At 33.9% G+C, this 22,955-nt stretch overlaps 1 protein-coding gene across 1 annotated transcript; it reads left to right on the top strand.

The window, feature by feature from the left end:
* Positions 1-9,643: 9,643 nt before the first annotated feature.
* On the top strand, positions 9,644-22,460 carry LOC114340937 (SIFamide-related peptide). The gene is made up of 3 exons (XM_028291712.2): positions 9,644-9,798; positions 15,981-16,130; positions 22,236-22,460. The coding sequence occupies exons 2-3, from the start codon at positions 15,986-15,988 to the stop codon at positions 22,322-22,324; spliced, it is 234 nt and encodes a 77-aa protein (XP_028147513.1). The 5' UTR covers positions 9,644-9,798; positions 15,981-15,985; the 3' UTR covers positions 22,325-22,460.
* The last annotated feature ends 495 nt before the right edge of the window (positions 22,461-22,955 follow it).

Here is a 22,955-nt window from a genome sequence, read left to right as displayed (position 1 = left end):
TCTGGACAATAGTCGAACAGTCTTCTACCATTGTTATTTTTTGTTGATTCCCCGTGATTTCTAGTAGTGATGTAGGTGAGAGTTGGACAAAACCGGGTACCACTCCAAAAACCGTCTGTATCTTTTGCTATGAGAGAGTAGCAAATGTTTGCTGCAGATTGAAATATTCTCAAATGACTTAAGTTTGATATGCCAACGCCAATTTTTAAGAATATTCTTAGATTTCTAATTTTTTTATTTTTATGAAAATATTGCAAAATACCCGGTTTTGTCCAACCGGTATGATAAAACCGGGTAGTAACTTAATTACCATGTAAAAGTACTAATTGGCAGAAAAGAAAATGTTTATTAAAAGTATGTGAACAAAAGTCGAAAATATATGAACAGAAGTCACAAATAAAAACTTCATTTACATCGTCATAAGCCCATTTGGTGCAAGACACACATTTTATCCAGCCTTCCTTCGCATTATAATTTGAAAATAGTTAATTGTAATATAGACACGCATCGTCATTATCTTCTTCCTCCAAACTCTCCAAAATTTTGTTTTTGGTGCAGCAATTTTTACCATGTTTTTTCTTTTTTTTGTCCAGTTCATTTAGTTTTAATTTTTTTACGACTGGAGATTTTTTTAAATTTTTCCTACTAGCTTTCTTACTAGCTTCTTCAACAGAAGAAGGCACACGTTGTAGTTAACTAAAAGCAAAAAAACCACTGCAGAAACCGGAAGTAACAAGAGGTCTGATAAAATCGGGTACCCGGTTTTGTCGATTTTCGGACTACCCGGTTTTGTCAAACTCGTAAACAAGACATTAAATGTTATTTAAATTTTTAAATTATGATACAATATTCAAAATTTTTGGCCAAATTAAGGGTAATATACTAGGTACCTAACATGTATTACATTTTGAAATGGCCATTAGTTATTCATTAGGGGAGAAAACAGCTATCAACTTACCTTAAAAATCGAGTTTCCTGCATAGAGAAATAACAACAAGGTGTTGTTATCTCTCTATGGTTTCCTGCGTCAAAAAAAAGGTGAGGTCTTACCGCTCTGGCACAGATTACTTAAATGAGGTAGAAATGAATACACACGACTGTTATTGGTAATGGGACACTAATTTTAACATTGTCTAATAGATAGAAGCAGACAGTTAGAAGAATTAAGGGGTACCCGGTTTTATCAACCTATCCGGTTTTGTCCAACTCTCCCCTATACTGGTAATCTCTGTTCCATACTCTGGCATTAAAATCTCCAACAACATACCTACTTAGGTCCCTTCTAGCTTCAGTTACTTAAAATACTTTTTCCCAGAAACATTCTTTCGTTTTGATTTTTCATCCTCATTGGGTCCATATGCGATGATTGGGCTCTTGAGCCCTATTATATTTAATTTCAACTATTATTATCCTTCCTGATAGAGTTCCTATTTCCGCAATAATTTTTTTTATTGGCATGTATTACCTATATAACCTACACTCTACACCTTCTGTTGCTCTTTCTTTTTAATCAACTCCAGTGTTTAACATCAGATATCAATTTTCCAGTTCTATTGCTCCTTTAAAGCTAAAAATCTAAATTTGCCTTGTCGAACTCCCTTTTTAGTTCTTTCTCTTTTAGTGTAGGAAACAGAGGTTGAACCTTGCAAAATCGACACAAGTCCGGTTTTATTTTTTTTTCTGGTATATCAAGGGGTGCTTATTCTGAGACTAATTTTTTCTTAAAAAATTTCGCCCCGGAACCCCCTTTTAACCCCTTTAAAGGGGGTAATTTGTGGTTTTTGCGGAACGTAGCCCTTCCTGTACCTTTTGCAAAAAATTTCTTTTACAGAAATATGAAGAGGACTATATTTTCTACGATTTATTTTTCAACAGCATGTCTATCACCCACCGTTTAGTGGGGGTGGGGCCCCAAATTTGACAAGTTTTTAAAAAAGATGTTTAAAAAAAAATTAATTTTCCCTAACTGTAATGGAAATTAAGAAGAAATCCTGCGGAAATTATTCACAAACAAGTGACTGATTTTTTGGTATAGGTTTCACTTAAGAGTAATTGCCCTTTTTTTAATTACAGGGTGTTACATTTTAAAAAACCCCTTTTTATACCACCTGAACCGTTTATGATAGAGTAAAAAGACTTTCAGAGATTACCCATGTACTGGTGCTATTTACAAATTTGTATAATGCACCCCCATTTTTTCCCCGGAATCACCCAAAAAAAAAGAAGAATTAATAAAGAAAGTGATTTTCTTGGAATCCTTCACACACAATGCCCTTAATTAATATACTTCATATATCATTTTGTGCACTTTATAATTACCCATGCATGGACACCAAAAGCGATTTTATAGTGCAACCCCCTGTAGCCAAAAAAATAAATAAAATGGGGGACTAAAAAATTTTTTTTTGTTTGTTTTTTGATCCATATGGGCATATGCTTCATAAATAGTGTTTTTCAAAAAAATATATGGTTATTGCAACATCCCTGCGGAAACCACCCCTATCCTTGAAAATATACTGCAGAAACTACCCCTATCCCTTGGCGAGCATGTTTTTACGATTTTCTCATTACCTATGCATTCTTTTTAAACAAAATTTATACAAGGTTAAAGACCACTATTTACTCTAAAAATTAGGTCCTATTCATTTTTCTCGTATAAGCAACCGTTACGGCACAGTGGCGCCGTAAACCTCAGATATGCTTTGGCGGGCTCCAGTTTTTGTTTTTTTTTCGTCACCTGTTCGTTTTATTGATAAAGTACTTATGTAAAATAAAACAACACAGTGTAACCGTGTAATCTACAAATTATGACCTATGCACATTTTACATTCTTTCTGCCCCAAAGCCACAGTGGTGGTCCAAAATCAATTTTTGCATATTTTCGCCACCTACACGCATTTTATTGCATTAATGCTACCTTAACAGCACAATATTCACCATTAGTGGTCGCTAAGCAGTGGCGGATCCAGGGAGGGGTGATGGGGGCGATCACCCCCCCTCTCAAACCAAGTGATTTTATTTATTTTTATTTATTTATAGTATTATACAATTGACCTGGCCTCTTGTGACTAATCCAGGTCGTTTCCTGATGGGATTACAGTAGTTTATTACAATATTATTATTTTAAGAATTTTTTCTATTTGACTAATTAACAATAGCCCTAATCTACTACTAATTATGAAAACTACAAAGTGTAAACAATTCTAATAAACAATTCTAATAAACAAATAACAGCAACTAAACAAAAACTAATAAACAAAAGATAAATTATTACTTTTTTTTTAACATATAATTTTTATAAAAGTGCTCCCATTTCTCATTCTCAGATGAGAAATGCCAGCACTATTCATCTAAAAATAGTCACGAATAATTTTAAGTGCAGGTCTAATCGACTTTATGATATTCTCAATGGTATTTCGGTGAGCCTCAGACCATTGGGTTTTAAAATTTCAGGTTTTTAGTTTAATTTTTTTTTTGTTTGATTAATATTTTTTTTTTTGATTTTTGATTTATTTTATTTTATTTTATATTTGATATTAATTTTTAATTATTTATTATATAAATATTTATTTAATTATTCCAATATTTTATTTTATATTTTTATATGAAATTTTAATTTTTTTTTGTATAATTTCTTATTCAAATTCATAGAGGTTGGATATTATTTACTTGATTTCTTCTTCGTCTAATATTATATAATTCTAATTGTTTCTTTGATATTTATTATGTCCGCTAAATTATTTAGTGTATTAAATAATTCTTCATTTTGTATTATATTTTCTATATTTATGCCAACAAGGTCTCTTCTCATTCTTTGTAATTCTTGTGTATTTGTTTGTCTTTCGCAAATAAATACTATGTGTTCTGGTGTGCCTATTTCTCCACATTCACAATATTGATTGTCTTTTAAGTTAAATCTATGTAGGTATGTAGGGTACGGACCGTGCCCTGTAAGAAAATGGATTAATCCTTTTTTTGGGTTAAAATAATTTGGTATATTATTTAAATTTGGAATAAAATTATAGAGACTAATTAAAAAACCAAGTGATATTATATTTAAAGATTATAAAAATATTCATGTATTTTTATAAAAAATTAGCCAATTGGCACCCCCTTCTTAACGATGCTGGATCCGCCAGTGTCGCTAAAGCATAAAAAGTACGCCATTCTTATAAAAATAATAATATAGAATAAGTATTTCTATAAAAATAAATTAATATTTTATAATCTTTAAATATAATATCACTTCGTTTGAGAGGGGGGGATCGCTCCCATCACCCCTCCCTGGATCCGCCACTGCTTAGCGACCACTTAATGGTGAATATTGTGCTATTAAGGTAGCATTATTGCAATAAAATGCGTGTAGGTGGCGAAAATATGCAAAAATTGATTTTGGGCCACCACTGTGGCTTTGGGACGCAAATAATGTAAAATGTGCATGAGTCATAATTTGTAGGTTACACCATGTTGTTTTATTTTACATAAGTACTTTATTAATAAAACGAACATGTGACGAAAAAAAAAAACAAAAACTGGAGCCCGCCAAAGCATATCTGAGGTTTACGGCGCCACTGTGCCGTAACGGTTGCTTATACGAAAAAAATGGATAGGACCTAATTTTTAGAGTAAATAGTGGTCTTTAACCTTGTATAAGTTTTGTTTAAAAATAATGCATAGGTAATGAGACAATCGCAAAAACATGCTCGCCAAGGGATAGGGGTAGTTTCTGCAGTATATTTTCAAGGATAGGGGTGGTTTCCGCAGGGATGTTGCAATAACCATATATATTTCTGAAAAACACTATTGATGAAGCATATGCCTATATGAATCAAAAAGCCAAATAAAAATTTTTTTTCAACCCCCCATTTTATTTATTTTCTTTTGGCTACAGGGGTTGCACTAGGAAATCGCTTTTGGTGTCCATGCATGGGTAATAATAACGTGCACAAAATGATATATAAAGTATATTAATAAAGGGCATTGTGTGTGAAGGATTCCAAGAAAATCACTTTCTTTATTAATTCTTCTTTTTTTTGGGTGGTTCCGGAGAAAAAATGAGGGTGAATTATACAAATTTGTAAATAGCACCAGTACATGGGTTATCGCTGAGTCTTTTTACTCTAGCATAAACGGTTCAGATGGTATAAAAAGGGGTTTTTTAAAATGTAACACCCTGTAATTAAAAAAGGGCAATTACCCTTAAGTGAAACCTATACCAAAAAATCAGTCACTTATTTGTGAATAATTGCCACAGGATTTCTTCTTAATTTCCATTAAAGTTAGGGAAAAATAGTTTTTTTAAAAACATCTTTTTTAAAAACTTGTCAACTTTGGGGCCCCACTCCCACTAAACGGTGGGTGACAGACATATGCTGTTGGAAAATAAATCGTAGAAAATATAGTCCTCTTCATATTTCTATAAAAGAAATTTTTTGCAAAAGGTACAGGAAGGGCTACGTTTCGCAGAAACCACAAATTACCCCCTTTAAAGGGGTGAAAAGGGGGTTCCGGGGCGAAATTTTTTAGAAAAAGTTAGTCTCATAATAAGCACCCCTTGATATACCAGAAAAAAAATAAAACCGGACTTGTGTCCATTTTGCAAGGTTCAACCTCTGTTTCCTACAGTATTTATTATGTTTTGATATTCCTGGTCCCTAACTTAGTAACACTTATTGCTTTCCTATTTTCTATATGTCTCTATATATTTCCTTTTACTTTGACATTTTGTCCATTATTGCTACCTAGCATAGCAACAACAGAAGACATGTAGATGACACCGTGATCATGACAAGATCTGCTGAACAACTCCAATTACTACTAAACAAAACAAACAGTTTCTGTGAGAAATATGGAATAAAACTGAATATAAAAAAGACCAAATATGTGATAATAACTAAGAAAACAAATGAGGCGCTCAGAGCAACAGTGGCCTAACCCCAATTTGAGATAAATGCAATCTTTGTATTCGTATTTCCATTATGCTTATGGGATGGCGGCGCTACAAATTTTGCACCATTTAGAATGCAAATTTACAATATCTGGGACACGTAATGAGGGGATAGCGATATGAAGTGATAAGACTGATAATACAGGGAAAGATAAGAGGAGGAAGGAGTATAGGAAGAAGGAGAGTGTCATGGTTGAAGAATTTAAAGGACTAGTTTAAATGCAGTTCTATAAAACTCTTCAGAGCAGCGGTAAATAGAGTAAAGATAGTGATGATGATATCCAACCTTCGATTGGGAGACGGGTCTTAAAGAAGAAGGGATGGTACCAGAGTGAGCAAATTAAATGGTTATGGCATGTTCAATTTCGAAATGCTAGTCACCTAATACAAAGAGTTTCTGCTTTGTAAGTTCCTGGAACGAGTAGGAGAGGAACACCAACGAAGATTTGGCGGGAAACCTTTAGTGTGCTTTAGTCAAGGCATGTCGATAAAGGGAATTTATATCGGTATGGACCAATACAGAAGCTTATGGAAAAATGTAATCAGGGGAGCCGATCTTGGATAAAGGCAAAGGCAAGGAGAATTATGTTATATTATACAGGGGGTCCCGAAAAGATTGGTCATAAATTATACCACACATTCTGGGGTCAAAAATAGTTCGATTGAACCTAACTTACCTTAGTACACATGTGCTCATAACAAAAGTCCCTTTGAAGTTACAAAATGAAGATCGATTTTTTTTTCAATACATATATCGAAAATTATTATGGGCCATTCCACGAACATACGCCTGTTTTGGATTACTTCGACAACGAATATTTTACTGTGAAACATAAGAAGTACGAAAGTAAATGGCGCTAATAATTATTCCAATAAACAACAATGTAATTTGCAATTTACTTTCGTTCTTCTTATTTTGCACAGTAAAATATTCGTTGTCGAAGTAATCCAAAACAGGCGTATGTTCGTGGAATAGGGTATAGAGATTTTTTATTGAAAATGGACATGTATCATTCTTATGGCAGGAATATCTAAAAACAAAAATATAGTGAAATTTGTCCACCCCATAAAAATTTTATGGGGGTTTTGTTCCCTAAAACCCCCTCCAAAGTGTTGTGTACGTTCCAATTGATTCATTATTGTGGCACCATTAGTTAAACACAACGTTTTTAAAACTTTTCTGTGTCTTAGTATTTTTTCGATAAGCCAGTTTTTATCGACATAAGTTTTCTTTTTTAATATGTTTACATAAAAATTTTCTGGGGATTTTGTTCCTTTAAACTTTAAACCACCCAAATGTTTGTGTAAGTTCCAATTAAACTATTATTGTGATACTATTAGTTAAACACAGTGCTTTTAAAACTTTTTTGCTTCTTAGTCTTTTTTTGATAAGTCACCTTTTATCGAGATGTGGCTTCTTTTTCAACATATACCTGAAAATGTAAATAATAAATAAATTTTCAGAATATTAACAGGTCTCAGGTCTCTATAATAGTACTTAACCATACAAAAATATGTGGTGGTTTCGACAAATATTCAAAATATTTCGATAAACACTGGTTTATCGAAAAAGTACTAAGAGGCAAAAAAGTTTGAAAAATATTGTGTTTAACTAATAGTGTCACAATAATCAACCTATTTTTGACCCCAGAATCTGTGGTATAATTTATGACCAATCTTTTCGGGACACCCTGTATATTTCGCTCATAAAAAATGATTTATTTACCAAAGATTGAAATTTTTGAAGTGAAACTTCTTTAGGGGCGTTGTGCGATTTTTGGATAGGGGAAAAAGCATTGAATTTGCGACCGTCATCGCGACCTTCATCTTTAGGGACGTTATGCGATTTTTGTATAGGGGAAAAAGCATTGAATTGGCGACCGTCATTGCGACCGTCATCGCGACCGTCATCGCTTATGCTATATATATTATGTGCATGTATATAAATTGTGTAGAGGCATTTAAATTTAAAATAAATGTAAAACCTATTTTAGGATGGGGAAAAATGATTGATTTCGCGACCGTCATCGCGACCGTCATCTCTTCGGCGAAATAAATTTTGTACGTATCTATATTATGAGTATGTATACATAAATTTAAAAGCATTTAAATTTAAAATAAATGTAAAACCTATTTTAGGATGGGGAAAAATGATTGATTTCACGACCGTCATCGCGACCGTCATCGCTTCGACGAAATAAATTTTGTACTGGTATTATTATAATGTACGTATAATATTAACACTAATATTATTGAAGTGAAAACTTCTTTAGGGACGTTGTGCACTTTTAAGATGGGAAAAAATATTGAATTAGCGACCGTCATCGCCATGGCGAAATACATTTTTGAAGTGAAAACTTTTTTAGGGACGTTGTGAACTTTTTAGATGGGGAAAAAGTGTTGAATTAGCGACCGCCATTGCTTCTGCGAAATAAATTTTTGAAGTGAAAACTTCTTTAGCGACGTTGTGCACTTTTTAGATAGGCAAAATATTGAATTAGCGACCGTCATTGCTTCGACGAAATAATGTTGTGAAGTGAAAACTTCTTTAGGGACGTTTTGGTCTTTTTAGATGGGGAAAAAGTATTGAATTAGCGACCGTCATTGCTTCGACGAAATACATTTTTGAAGTGACCACTTCTTTAACGACGTTGTGCTCTTTTTAGATGGGAAAAAGTATTGAATTAGCGACCGTCTTTTCACTTCAGCGAAATAAATTTTTGAAGTGAAAAGTTCTTTAGGGACGTTGTGCAGTTTTTAGATGGGGAAAAAGTATTAAATTCGCGACCGGTATTTGTTCAATGAAATAAATTTTTGAAGTGAAAACTTTTTTAGGGACGTTGTGCACTTTTAAAATGGGGAAATAGTGTTGAATTTGTGACCGTCATCGCTTCGGCGAAATAAATTTTTGAAGTGAAAACTTCTTTAGGGATGTTTTGCACTTTTTCGATGGAAAAAAAGTATTAAATTAACGACTGTCATTGCTTCGACGAAATTAATTTTTGAAGTGAAATCTTCTTTATGGACGTTGTGCCCTTTTTATATGGAGAAAAATATTGAATTATCGACCGCCATCGCGACCGTCATTGCTTCGACGAAATAAATTTTTGAACCGAAACCTTTTTTAGGGATGTTATATACTTTTTAGATTGAGAAAAATGTTGAATTAGCAACCGTCATCGCTTCGGCGAAATAAATTTTTCAAAATGAAAACTTCGTTAGGGACGTTGTGCACTTTTTTGTAAATAAATTTTTAAAGTGAAAACTTTTTTGGTGACGTTGTGTACTTTTTAGATAGGAAAAAATTATTGAGTCTGCAACCGTCATCACTTTGCCGAAATAAATTTCGTACGTACATAATATATATTATGTGTATGTATACATAAAAAGCAACTGATCTTGTAATTTATATACTATAAGAAGTTTTCACTTCTTTCGGCACTCCCACGAGTGCTTTAAATTTTTTTTTTGAATATTTCAGTAACAATATATGTCTGTAAAAATCACTGTCTCAAATAAGTTAAACCTTTATTAAAAACATCGTCACATCAAATCAAAAAGCAAAATGTATTATTACAAAATAAACAAACTTTTATTGGACGCTACAGAAAGTGGTTACTGGAAGACAATTCAATTAATTATCACTGCCAGAAAGCCGTTCGCGAGGGAAATTCGCGGGATTTTATTGAATTAACCGGGAAATGTGACGGTAAATGGAATTGTAATTACTTTGCTCAGAGAATACATTTTCCCGATATTACTCGCATACTGCAAACTATAAAAGTAGCTATATTTTTCGAGAAAAGTCAGTCTCTGCAGTTCCGTCGAGTGCACCAGTTCAAATATAAACTGTGAGTAAATTTTCATTTTATTTCTAAGTTTTGATGTTTCTCGTTTTTGTATTATTTGTCTATAACTTTTCATCTACAAACTTCTCATGCACTAGTCGTATATGCACATTCTTTATTATGCGAATATTACGTAACAAATTCGTTCATATCTGCCAAACAGAGCTTTGTAATTATTTTATGTCTTATTTTTTATTTACAGTTATCTGACATTTATTTATCTGCCGTACATTTTATTTTTACTTTTTTCTGTCTGGACTTTGGAAAACCAGATATCATTAATTTGCTCTCTTCTTATTATATTTATTATACCTGTATTTTCAAAGTTGTCTTTGTCAAAGTTGCTTAGGACAAAATTTAAATTAAATTTCGTGGCTAGATTTTCAGTTGAGCGTCATCTCATAAGGAGCTTTCTATATTTTTACAAGTAATATCACCTTCTATGCTCTTTTTCTTCCGACTTTTCCCATTGTGAGTTCGTAGTTCGCATATGTGTTAAAAAGTGTAGGTGATAGCAGACCACATCCCTGTTTGAGATATTTTGTTGCAGGCCTTGTTTTTCTATTTCAGTACCTAACTTTATTTATACCTGTTTCTTCATACAGACTTTGTGTTATATATATCCTTTTTCTTCTTCTTTACGTGCCATCTCCGCGACGAAGGTTGGCAATCATCATTGCTATTCTCACTTTAGCAAAACACTACAGCCCGAAAGAGTTCAGTTGAGCTGCATCCAAACCATTCTCTGAGATTTCTCAGCCAGGCCATTTTTCTCCTACCTACTCTGCGCCTTCCTTGAATCTTTCCCTGTATAATTAATTTTAGGAGTTCATATCTGTCACCACGTGTTATATGACCCAAGTATTGAAGTTTTCTTATTTTGATGGAATCCAGTATCTCCCTGCTGTTCTGTATTCTCCTTAGTACTTCCTCATTGGTTATTCTGTCTGTCCAGGAGATTCTCAGCATTCTTTGATACGTCCACATCTCAAATGCTTCCAATCTATCGAGGCATTGTTTATTGAGAGTCCATGTATCGATGTCTCCACCCCATATAAAAGAACAGAAAATACATAACATTTTAGTACTCGCTTTCTAAGATTTAGGCTGAGGTCTCTACTACATAATATTTGTTTCATATTAGTGAATGCACTTTTAGCCTTTTCTATTCTAATTCGGATTTCTTTGGTATAATCGTTTGTTTTACTAATGTTTGTCCCTAAATAGTTATAATTCTGAACTCGTTCTATCGTCTTATTATTTACGTATAGATTGATGTTTCTAATATTTTTCTTTGATATAACCATGAATTTCGTTTTCTTTATGTTTAGTGACAGACCAAATTCTTCACTCGTTGCAACAACCTTATCTAAAATTCTTTGTAGATCTGTAATAGTTTCTGCTATTAGTATTGTGTCATCGGCGTATCTAATTTCATTTTTATGCCTGCTACTTCATTTCTAATGCTTTTTTGAATATATCTTCTGAGTATGCATTAAACAGAGATGGCGACAAGACACAGCCCTGTCTAACGCCTCTTTTGGTTTTTATTTTATTGGTGTTTAAATTATTTATTCTTATGACAGCTTCTTGTTCATAATACAGATTATTTATTATTCTTATATCCCGTATGTCGATGTTCTTTGTTCTTAGTAGTTTTATTAACGGATTATGTTTCACCGTATTTATCCATTTCTCTTTAATGTACATTCTCCTCATTGCTTTCCATAGTTGTTTTCTGGGCATATTATCATATGCTTCCTCGAAGTCGATTAAGATCATATGCAATTTCATTACATAAATATTGTAATTTCTACATTCTGTCACGTCTCATTTTCTATGTACATGACATACATAGGATAGCTTCTTTCCACTGATTGGGTATTTTTTCTTTGATCCACACTTCACGTATTAGCTCAGTGATTTCTTCTTGAAGCCATTCGCCACATTTTTTAAAAAAACACTGCAATTATACCGTTTTCTCCCGGTGCTTTCTTGTTTTTTAAGTTCTTTATGATAGCCATAATTTTTTCCTTGGTAGGTACTTCTTCACTCACATTTGGGTTCCTTGCTTCTTCATGTGCTAGTTGCATTTGCTCTCTTTCTCCTAGGTCGTCTGTGCATAATATGTTCTCGAGATAATTGGCCCATCTTCTTAATTTTTCATCTATTATACCTAACAGATTTCCCTCTTCGTCTTTATAATATCGTGATGTGGTTTTGTACTGGGTTTGATCTCGTTTTATTTCTTCGTAGAAATTCCTGACTTGTCAATTTAAAAAAATTTCTTCAATGCGGTCTAATTTCTGCTCTAAATTTAACCTCTTCTTTCTTCTACAGTTCTTCTTTGCTTCCCGTCTTTTTTCAGCATACGCTTGTTTACTTTCTCCATTATTTCTCATTATTCTGTTTATTCTGGCTTTATTTCGATCCCTAATGGTTTTCTTACAATCCTCATCATACCAATCTGTTTGTTTACTTTGTCTGTTTCCCCTTAGCTGTACCCATCTGCTTTCTCTCATCTACTGTTGCCTGACTTTTCAGTTTCTCTTCAATTTGCTACCCGAATTTTTCTTAACCTCTCCATCCTGAAGTAGTGCAGTTATATCTTTTCATTTTTGTACAACTAGTCTTATGAATTTTGGGAATTATTTGCTCCATTTTCAACTTTAAAGTGATCAGAATTTGCATCTGCACCTCTATAACTTCGGCTATCTTTTATGGCTAACGTATGTTTGGCTTCTATTAACAAATGGTCTATTTGATTTACTGTTTGTCCATCTGGTGATACCCAGGTACCTTTATGAAATTCTTTGTGGTCGAAATAAGTACTTATAATTCGCATATTGTGTTCGAAAACTATTTCTATTACTCTTTTTCCATAGGTTACTGTCCCTACGTTTACTTTTTCCCCAGTTAATTGTGTAAATATGTCCTCCCTGCCAATCTTGGCATTGAAATCTTCTACAATAATTGTAGGGTAGGAGATTTTTAGATAATTATTATTTTGGTGTCATATGATGGTATTTTATAAAACAAATGCACTAATTGTTCATAAAAGCTATCTTTAACATCCTCTTCTGTATTTTCCGTTGGTGCATGTACATTTATAAGGGTTATTTTTCTATATTTTCCCCTTATTCTTATTTTGCATAATCTGCTTGTGACTGCCTCAAAGTCTATCACCAGATTGGCAAATTTTTTCTTTATAAGGAATTAAACCCCAAATATACAAATACTCAAATGTATTGAGCTTTATTCTACCCAGCTCTAGGCAGTTGCACAGAACGTGGTCCGCTATCTCGTGTTCAGTCAGTCCGATCTTATTCAATGTGCTCCTTGAGGCCACAGTGTCCTATAAGGAGTCCTTATAATAATTTGCAGACCATTTCTATTCAGATGTAATAGCTCTTGCCCCTTCTACTCTTGAGCCAATAGTGTCATATTATAAGGAGCCCTACAATTACTCGCAGACCATTTCTATTCAGATCTAGTAGATCGTTGGATCTCTTTTTCGAAGGTTCATGTATAAAAGCCTTCAAATGTTTAAGACCCAGTTGTTCTTTTCAGTGGTTACATTTCATCCTTTCCACCCAGTACGATATCGTTCTTTTGACTATGTTTCTTGCTATACCAACGAGAAGTTCTGAGCGTATGAATGTTTTTTTCTGAACTTCTTCTGGCAAATAGATCCTCTTTTCAATATTTTCGTTATCAATATGTCCAGGTGCCCAGAGTAAACTTACCTCCTTACTTTTTTCGATCCGGTCAGATCCAGCAGATAGTTCCAAACTAATTTGGAGTCAGTTCGATTAGATTTGAGACCAAATTTGAAATCCTTATTCATGTGCCTCTTTTGAGGCGACATTGTCCTTTTAGGAGACCTACACTCATTCGTAGATCATTCTTATTAATATCCATTACACCTTTGATCTTTTCTTCGAAGATTCATGTATCTCATATTAGTGTTATTTCCGCGGCGGAGGTCGACAATCATCATATCTATTCGAACTTTAAAGACGGCTGTTTTGAAAAGTTCATTTGATGTATGTACCTATGCTTCCCTATGTAAGAAGCTACCTATGATTGGATCTTTCCCTGCATAATTAGTTGGAGCAAGCTGTAAGTATCTCTCACCGCGTGTTGTATGTCGGAGATATTCCAATTTTCTTGTTTTAATTGTATTTAAGGATTCTTCTATACACTCATAACTAGAATGATTCCAGTTTTCATTGATGCCGCATTCAAGGTCCAAGCTTCGATTGGACGACAGTCGAGAAAATGTAGCACCTCGCCAACTTAACTCGTACCTCCAACTTCAAATCTTTTATGTCAAACACTCTTCTTGTTTTATCCTTTTATATTCTAATTTTGTCTTGAAATATTCAAGACCCACATACCAGAATTGCCTTTGATCCGTTCCACCCAGTCTGATATGGTTCTTTTGGCTGTACTTTTGGTTTTGGGTCTATGATTGTTTCTTTTGCCCCTCCCTGGCAAGTAGGTCCGCTTTTTCCTTCCCTCAATACCAATACTTATGTCCAGGTACCCAGAGGAAAATGGCTTTGTTACTTTTTAAGATCCGAATCAGACCCTCTAGACAGTTTCAAACTAAGTTGAAGTCAATTTGATTCGATTTTAGCATCTTTAGTGCTATTTTGACTATATGTGCCAATACCGATCTCTTTAAATTCTCTTTCAGAGGTCATTGTTACATAAATGTCTGCCTAGAATACATAGAACAGCTGAGTGAAGTTCAATTTGGATTCAGAGCAGGACTCGGTACGAGGGAAGCACTTTCAGCTTGCAAGTTCAAATACAGAGCCAGGGATGTCAACTGCGATGTGTAGGTATGCAAGTTTCATAGATTTCGAGAAGGAATTTGATAAAGTCCCACATGCGAAACTACTTAATATCCTAAAAACATCAGGACTCGATGGTAAGGATGTAAGACTCGTCTCAAACTTATATCTCCAACAAAAAGCAACAGTTCGATTTGAAAACGAACTGTCCGAAATCTTCACAGTCGAAAAAGGAGTTAGACAGGGTTGCATACTGTCACCAGCATTATTTAACATATACTCTGAAAACATCTTTAGAGAGGACTTGGACGAATCAGAAGATGGTATTGCAGTAAATGGACAACTTATAAATAATATTAGATATGCAGACGATACAGTATTGCTGGCAGATAGTGCTCAGGGGCTCCAAAGGATCATGGATAATGTTGTAGAAGCATGTAACAAATACGGCCTAAAACTAAATTGTAAGAAGACAAAAATAATGATCATTAGTAAAAACACCAACATAAACTCCCAAATTACCGTAAACAATACACCCCTAGAGAGAGTACACAAAATATGCTATATGGGCTGCAACATTAAGGGTACTTGGGATCATAGTTACGAAATAAAAACTCGTATTGAAAAAGCCGGAAGATCTTTTAACAGTCTTAGGAAGATTCTGTGCAACTTGTCTTTAAGTATCAATATACGCATAAGAATTCTTAGATGTTACGTCTTTAGTGTCCTCCTTTATGGAGTTGAAAGCTGAAGTCTGGCAGAAGATGCCGCAAAACGGTTAGAGGCATTTAAAATGTGGTGCTGTCGACGTACGTTGAGGGTCTCAAATATACACCACACAACTAATATAACTATTCTCCAGAGGCTAAGAAAAGATAAAGAAATAATTAACACCGTAAAGAACAGAAAATTGGCTTACTTCGGCCACATTATGCGTAACGATAAATACCGACTGCTACTGTTGATTCTGCAAGGAAAGATTGAGGACAGGACGTAGACATATATCCTGGCTGGCCAATCTTAGGAAGTGGACTGGTCTAACGTCAACTGATCTATTTCGAGCTGCTGTAAATAGAATAAGATGGGTCAATGTGGTCGACAACATCTCCAGAAGATAGGCACCTTTAGAAGAAAAAGAATACATAGGTATATTACCCTAGTAAAATAGGAATTATCCTGTAATTTTAGATCCGCCGCCTGTGTACTAGGTGCAGTCTTACAGTTTGGTCGAGCGATTCCTCTGCCCTATCCCTTTCGTGGACTGATGTCCACCTGGAAAGATACTTTGCGCCTATTCTTAAGAAACTGTATAACAGCAAAAGTATTTAACTATTAATACAACTTTTATTTCAATATTTAAGACTAACTTTATTTTATTTCTAGATAAAATGGAAAGCCACTTCCAGAAAACACTTACTCTCTTTTGCGTAGTAATTTTCCTTGTATTCGGAGTAATGTCTTCAACAGATGCAGCGTACAGAAGGCCTCCTTTTAATGGGTCCATTTTTGGAAAAAGGACTGCTGGAAGTAACGGTAAAAAACATTTCTTTTAATCGTTATTGACACTGATTTCATTTTACTTCGTTAGAGGTCGCTATTAGCATATATTGGTGCATTATTTTACTAATAATTGACAACCGGATGGTACGCGTCAGTTCAATTTAGTCCTCTCACAAAGCCTTTCTGATGAAACGTAAACGTTGAAACACTTGTAAGAGAATGGTGAGAGATTCGAAATGAATCGAAGCACAACCGCCTATATGTTATTTAAATCAAAAAATGATTTATATTTGTTGTAGTTTCTAATCCGCAGTGAGAAATATGGTTTAAATCTTAATCATATCTATCCTATGATCTTATATACCCGTTATTCTTCTTCTTCTATTGGTATTATAACCATGGATGGGTCTTTGTCCGTCTGGCTATGTCCTTCCATTCAGATCTCTCTTGTGCCCTTCACCTCCATTGCCTTATGGTCGGGGAGCAAAGTATGCTAAATTTGCAGTCACTCAAGCGTTATGGGGACCTATTGGGTTGTGATTATTAGGTCCTAAAACCAAAAAAAATTAAGCAAAATTTCCATTTTAGTGGGGACTTCCCATTTTTTTTATTTAATTTTCCATTTCCAACAATCGTTTTTTCCGATTATATCGCCATCTATCCATAATTCGAAAAAATGTCTCGAATAAAAGTTGCTTATTTTTACGTAAAGAATCCAAATATCCATAAAAAATTTGGGGTCCTATTTAAGATTTTAAAGTAAACCCCCACCTAAACTCCGTGGGCGTCGTGTTTGGTACCATTCGATAAATTTTTCAAAAACATTTTGAAAGTGTATTTTGCAGTTTTTCGATCTGATGTTCATTTTGCGAAATATCGCGAGGTTTGTTTTTAAAATTTTAAATTTACCCCCCATCCCTCTCCTTGGGGGGTCATGTTTAGTACCATTCGATAGATTTTTGAAAAATATTGAAGACATATTTTTTAGTTTTTCGATCTGACGTTCGTTTCGCGAAATATTCTCTTTTTTTTGTGAAACTTTTTGACTCACCCATTTCCTTACGCCCCGCTCAAACCGTCAGATTTTTGAAATATACACTCTTTTGCATGCACTTAACTTACCTTATCTTAATCTGACAATTTTGAGTAGTTTTAAGGATAGATTTTTTTCGGGCCCCCCTTAACGAACTTCCCTAGCTGTGTTAAGAGCCAATATATGGTAGAGGTACATCTGCAGGTTACCAGGTTTCTCCCCATATGATAATCTGACGCGCTCGAGTAACTGCAAAAATCGCCGCTTGGGCTCCCCTACCATTATATTCGTGGTTTTCATTTCGTCTTCCACGTCATCCAACCAGTTCGTTCTGTCTGGGCCTTCCTTCTTTTCGTCTTTCTATCGGCTTCCATTGTAATATTTTTTTTGCTGTCTTTGTATTTTCTTGTCTTTGGACATTTCCCAGCTATGAAAAGTCTTTGACTTTTCACAAATCTTACAATACCATACTGTCCATTCAATTCATTCACCTCGTCGTTTCTCCTGATTCTCCATGTGCCGTCTTCCTCTTGCACCGAGCCATATACTTTTCTCAGTATCTTTCTCTCGAATTTCCTGAGTGGGGCTTCATCCTTTTTCGTCATTACCCAGATTTCACAACCATAGGTTACTACGAGTCTAATAAATGCTCCGTAGATAGCCATTTTGGTTCTTTTGTCTAATAATATACCCGTAGGAAGTTATAATATATTAGTTACTGAGCCGTGATGGGAATGATAATTTTGTTATGTTTGCTACTCATGACAAGTGATATGACACTGACACACTGTGGTTCCAAATGCCAAAAAGGTGGCCATGAACCTTTAAAAGCGTATATTGTTCATGCACTTCGGAATTACTTTCGTACTTAAGGGATTTTGGCATCGCTGATTACGAATCTGACATTATTTTTTATGAAAAACAAAGTGGCGGATCCAATATGGCCCAAAGAAATTCGAAAATTTTATTTTAAACGTATATTTTTTTGAAATTATATATAATAAGGAAATTTTCAAACTGCTGATTACCAATACATTTTCTTTTTGAAGGCAATATTTAGAACCTATTATTTAGGTATAACCGCCCATACATACGCAACAATCGCCAGATTCATATCATATGCGTCATTTCACATCTTTCTATTCAAACATCTGCCAGCAATGCTTAGGCAGTTAAAGGCAGCTAGACCAATGTGATTCTGTATCTTCTGACTGTACCTTTTGAGATTAATAATCATTAATCGCAGAATTATGCAGAATTATATACCTACTTTTTGAATGTATTTTTAGGAAATTTTGATTATTTCAAGTATATTTTTCTGTTTATTAATTAACAAATTTTATGCATGTATTGTTATCAAATCTTTAGAAAACTTTTATTTGACATTAATACGTACTTGGAAAAAGAAGAATTTGCTTTACAGCAATAAAATTGATAAACTACAAAACGCTTGACAGCGTTTTCAATATACGCGTTCTTTTTTACTTTCACTGCCGGCCATGCACGACCTTATATAGCATGGCTCACTTGTCCCGGAGTTATGAATAAGAATAGATCCGGTCTGATCCTTATACCTGCGTACATTACGACTCTGCGATAGTATGAGAAAACAACTGTAAACATGAAAATCCCTAAATAGGGACTTTTTAGTATATCCTTTCTGTCTTTGGGTTTTAGTTCAACCTACAATTGATTGACGAATCCTAATAGGGCTAACTATTTAATAACGTTGAAGGGAAGCAAACTTTTAGAGAGAAAGGACAAGGCAGTTACGTATACCTTCTTGATCATGGGCGCCCGCAGAGAGGGGCCAGGGGGGGCCGTGGCCCCCCCTGAGATTTTACTATTTTGTATATTTTTCTGTACTCAAACCTAAAAAGTTCATACCTTTACGTTGACATAAAAGGTATATTATACAAGTATATAAACCAAAAACAAAATTATGGAGATAATATTATATTAAACTTAGACCATGGTCTAAGATATTAAATATAATACGTCGAATACCTACGAACCTACGCGCCTTTTGAATGCAACCGGCAACGTCGTAGCACAAGCACAATCACATGGTGGTGGTGGTGATAGATAATCCGGCCACGCACCACCATTCTACCTGTTTTCGTCAAGCCGCTCAGAGTTCACAGCCGTTGTTTATTTTCTTTGCGTTGAGATTCGCAGTGTATTTTATTTTATTATTATCGTGTTAGCCTTACGGGCGGTTTCCGGTTTCTATCATTTAATACAAACACAATCCTTATCAGGTAATTTGATTTATTAACATTTTCCTTAAACTGCATGACTATAGTTTTGCTGGTTTATTCTTTAGAAAAAAATGGACATTCGAACATTCTTTAAAAGAAAAACAACCGCCCTCGAGGAAGTTACCGATTCCAAAAAGAATAAGGCTTCAACTCGTAGCCCTATCCCTAGCACAAGTAGTGACATAGCACGCGAAGAAGAAGGGGAACATGAACATGCAGTAAAGGAAGCAGAGCCTAGCACTTCTTCGAATAGAAATACTTTAGCGGAGACAGCAGATCAGCCTGATGTACAAGAAACCATTGCCCGAATATTTCCAGACGGTCAATCAGAAGACATTGGAAATTTTGTAAATTCCTCGTCGATTCAAGATAAACAAAAATACCAATACGATATATTAAGAAGTCCGTATACGCCGTCCCCTACCTATGATTTTAAGCAAGATGTTGATCCAAATAAACGGCCGTTTGTACACAAATGGCTTCAACAATATGACTGGTTGGTTTATTCCAAAGTTCTTAAAGGTGCCCTTTGTAAGTATTGTGTGGTTTTCCCACCTGTTGTGACACACGGTAGTACCTTAGGCGCATTTATAACAAGGCCATTTATAAAATACAGGGATTTCCACACGCAGGCCAAGAACCATTCTAATTCTGCCTGGCATAAAGATTCAATTATCCGTTCCAAAAATTTTATTGATGTGATGTCCAATAAAAAACTAGATATATTGTCTCTGATTGATGAGGGAAAGCAAATAAATGTAGCGGAAAATAGAAAAAAAATTCTTCCAATTATAAAAACAATAGTTTTTTGTGGAACTCATGATATGCCTTTAAGAGAAAGCAGAAAAATTCTGGAAATTTTTTGGATCTCTTAAAATTCAGGATAGACGCTGGTGATACAACTTTAGAGAATCACTTGTTGAACGCAGGTGGTAACTCTAAATACACTTCTCACAGGATCCAAAATGAAATAATTTCATTGGCAGGACATGTAATATTAAAAAATATTGTCGAAGAAGCAAATTCTTCCAAATATTTTAGTGTTATGGCTGATGAGACTGCGGACATTTCGGGACATGAACAGTTATCTGTTGGTATACGGTATGTATACAAAGAAAATGAAAATTTTACGGTGAAAGAAGAGTTTCTTGGTTTTGTGAAATTAGATAAACTAAACGCTGATAGCATAGCTTATTCTATTTTGGAGTTTTTGGAAACATCAGGTTTAAACATGGACAAACTTGTAGGGCAGGGCTATGATGGATGCTCAACAATGGCTGGTGAAATTCACGGTGTTCAGAAGATAGTACAAGATAAGTATAAAAAAGCATTCTATTTTCATTGTGCCTCCCATAGGTTAAATTTAGTCATAAACGACATTAGTAACATAGTTGAAATTCGAAATACCATAGGTACTGTTAAAGACGTAATAGTATTTTTTAGAGAGAGTACTCTAAGAAGAAACCTAATTCCCAATATACTTTTGTTTTGTGAAACTCGTTGGTCAGCTAAATATAAATCTTTGCGGATTTTTGCTGAAAATTTTAAAATAATATTTAAAACACTTTTTGATATAAAAACTGGGCAAATTTTAATGAACTCTTCTACTACAAAAAGAGCAGCTCAGTTATGGGCTGCCTTAAATTCCTTTACGTTTGTTATTTGTCTAGTTGTGGCAAGTAAATATTCAAATATTTTAGAGCCCATTGCAAATACGCTACAAGGTATTTCAATTAATTTTGTAGATGTTCATCACCACATAAATTTAATTACCAGGACTTGTGAAAAACAGCGCTCAGAGGTTGATTCAAATTTTGCAGACATTTTTTCCTATGCATTATCTATCTGTGAGACCCTCAACATAGAAGTGGGAAAACCACGAATTTGCGGTCGACAAATTCATAGATCTAACTATGAATCTGATTCAGCAAAAGATTATTTTAGAAAATCTATATTTATACCGTATTTAGATTATCTGATTCTTGCCTTAAAAACAAGATTTTCTAAAGAACATGAAGTCGCCTTCTCTTTGTTTAATATTTTACCAAAAAATATAAAATCTTTAGATGTTAAATCTTTCGCAATTAAGGTAGGAAATCTATACAACATTGAGAATTTGGAAAGCGAATTAAATATTTGGAGAGAGTATTTATCTCAATCTCAAATAGCTGAGAACATAACCATTGAAGATCTTATTCAGCACTGTAAATTTTTTCCTGCTATCAAAGATAGCTGCATTCTTCTACTTACTTTGCCGTGTACTACCTGCACAATTGAACGGAGTTTTAGCACCTTACGCAGGATTAAAACGTGGATAAGAGCTACAATGGGACAAGATAGACTTGTTGGGCTAGCATTGTTGAGTATCCATCGAAATCGTCTATTAAATATTTCCAATTTTTCCACTAAAATACTAGACGAATTTTGTCAAAATAACAGAAGACTGGTTTTTAGTTAAGAATAAAATTGCATGCTATTTTGTATTACTTTTAGGTATTACTTTTATTACCTTTTAGCATTAATAACATTTATTATAATATTTTGTTTTGTATTTTTTAAGAGTTGCTTTCGTGGTTTTGTTATTTGTTCCTAAAAGAAGTTGCAATATTTTGTTTTCTTAACGTTTTAAAAATATAAGTATTACATACAACAGTTTTTTATTTTGCCCCCCCTGAAAAAAAATCCTGCGGGCGCCCATGTTCTTGATGTGTAATAAATATAGTGCCCTCTATATACGAGTACACCTATTATTTTATTGTGTTATTAGTCTATTCCTGATAACATAAAATCTTATATGACATTTTCTAAAACAATCAATGTACAAATTATATTCCATTTTTTTAGATTTCGAAAACGCAGGAAAGGCACTATCAGCGATGTGCGAAATAGCAAGCGAAGCATGTTCCTCCTGGTTTCCAACGCAGGAAAAATAAAATGCCGACATAGCTAATGACATATGGACTGAAATGGATACGAATTCACTCACAACTATCTATAGTTAGTTTTAAAAACATTTTTGTAAAAATTGAAAAATAATAGTAGAAATAAATAAAAGATGTCTAAGTATAAGAGTTTATTATTTCTTACACATATTTGAATAACTTGTCAATTAACGAAATCATTAAAGTACTGCTTCAAATATTTATATTATTAAAATGTAAATGTATAAATGAAGTATTTATAATCACTTGGTAAATACTTCAGTGTTTTTTACATTTTATATTCTTTATTCATCCGAGATAAATAAAAAAAATTTGATATTGTTCTAAAGCTGTTTTTTTTGTGGTGATGTGGTACAACATAATTTACTATTATTTGGGTTGGTCAAGCCACACTTTTATTTTAAAATAAAGTTTATTTTACGTTCAATTAACATCGAACTAGGTATATTTTCGATAAATGTATTGGGGTCATTCCATTTCAAGTCACTCAATTTTGGAGCAAAAAAAATTTTGGTCCTCCGATTTGTCTGAAAATTGGTATATAGCTTCTAAGGGACGTAAAAATAAGATATTTAAGGTCAAAAAATCTTCTTCTTTTTTTCTCAGAATGTTATTTTATGCG

This window comes from Diabrotica virgifera, chromosome 4, assembly GCF_917563875.1.
Source record: "Diabrotica virgifera virgifera chromosome 4, PGI_DIABVI_V3a".
Lineage (NCBI taxonomy): Eukaryota > Metazoa > Arthropoda > Insecta > Coleoptera > Chrysomelidae > Diabrotica > Diabrotica virgifera.
Note: the sequence above shows the minus strand (reverse complement) of the source record. Positions and strands in the feature narration are given on the sequence as shown.

Bases quoted from the DNA above. Each gene is read 5' to 3' on its own strand.
- LOC114340937 (XM_028291712.2), top strand. From the start codon at position 15,986: ATGGAAAGCCACTTCCAGAAAACACTTACTCTCTTTTGCGTAGTAATT. The intron at 16,131-22,235 runs GTAAAAAACATT...CCATTTTTTTAG, and splicing joins AAGGACTGCTGGAAGTAACG to ATTTCGAAAACGCAGGAAAG.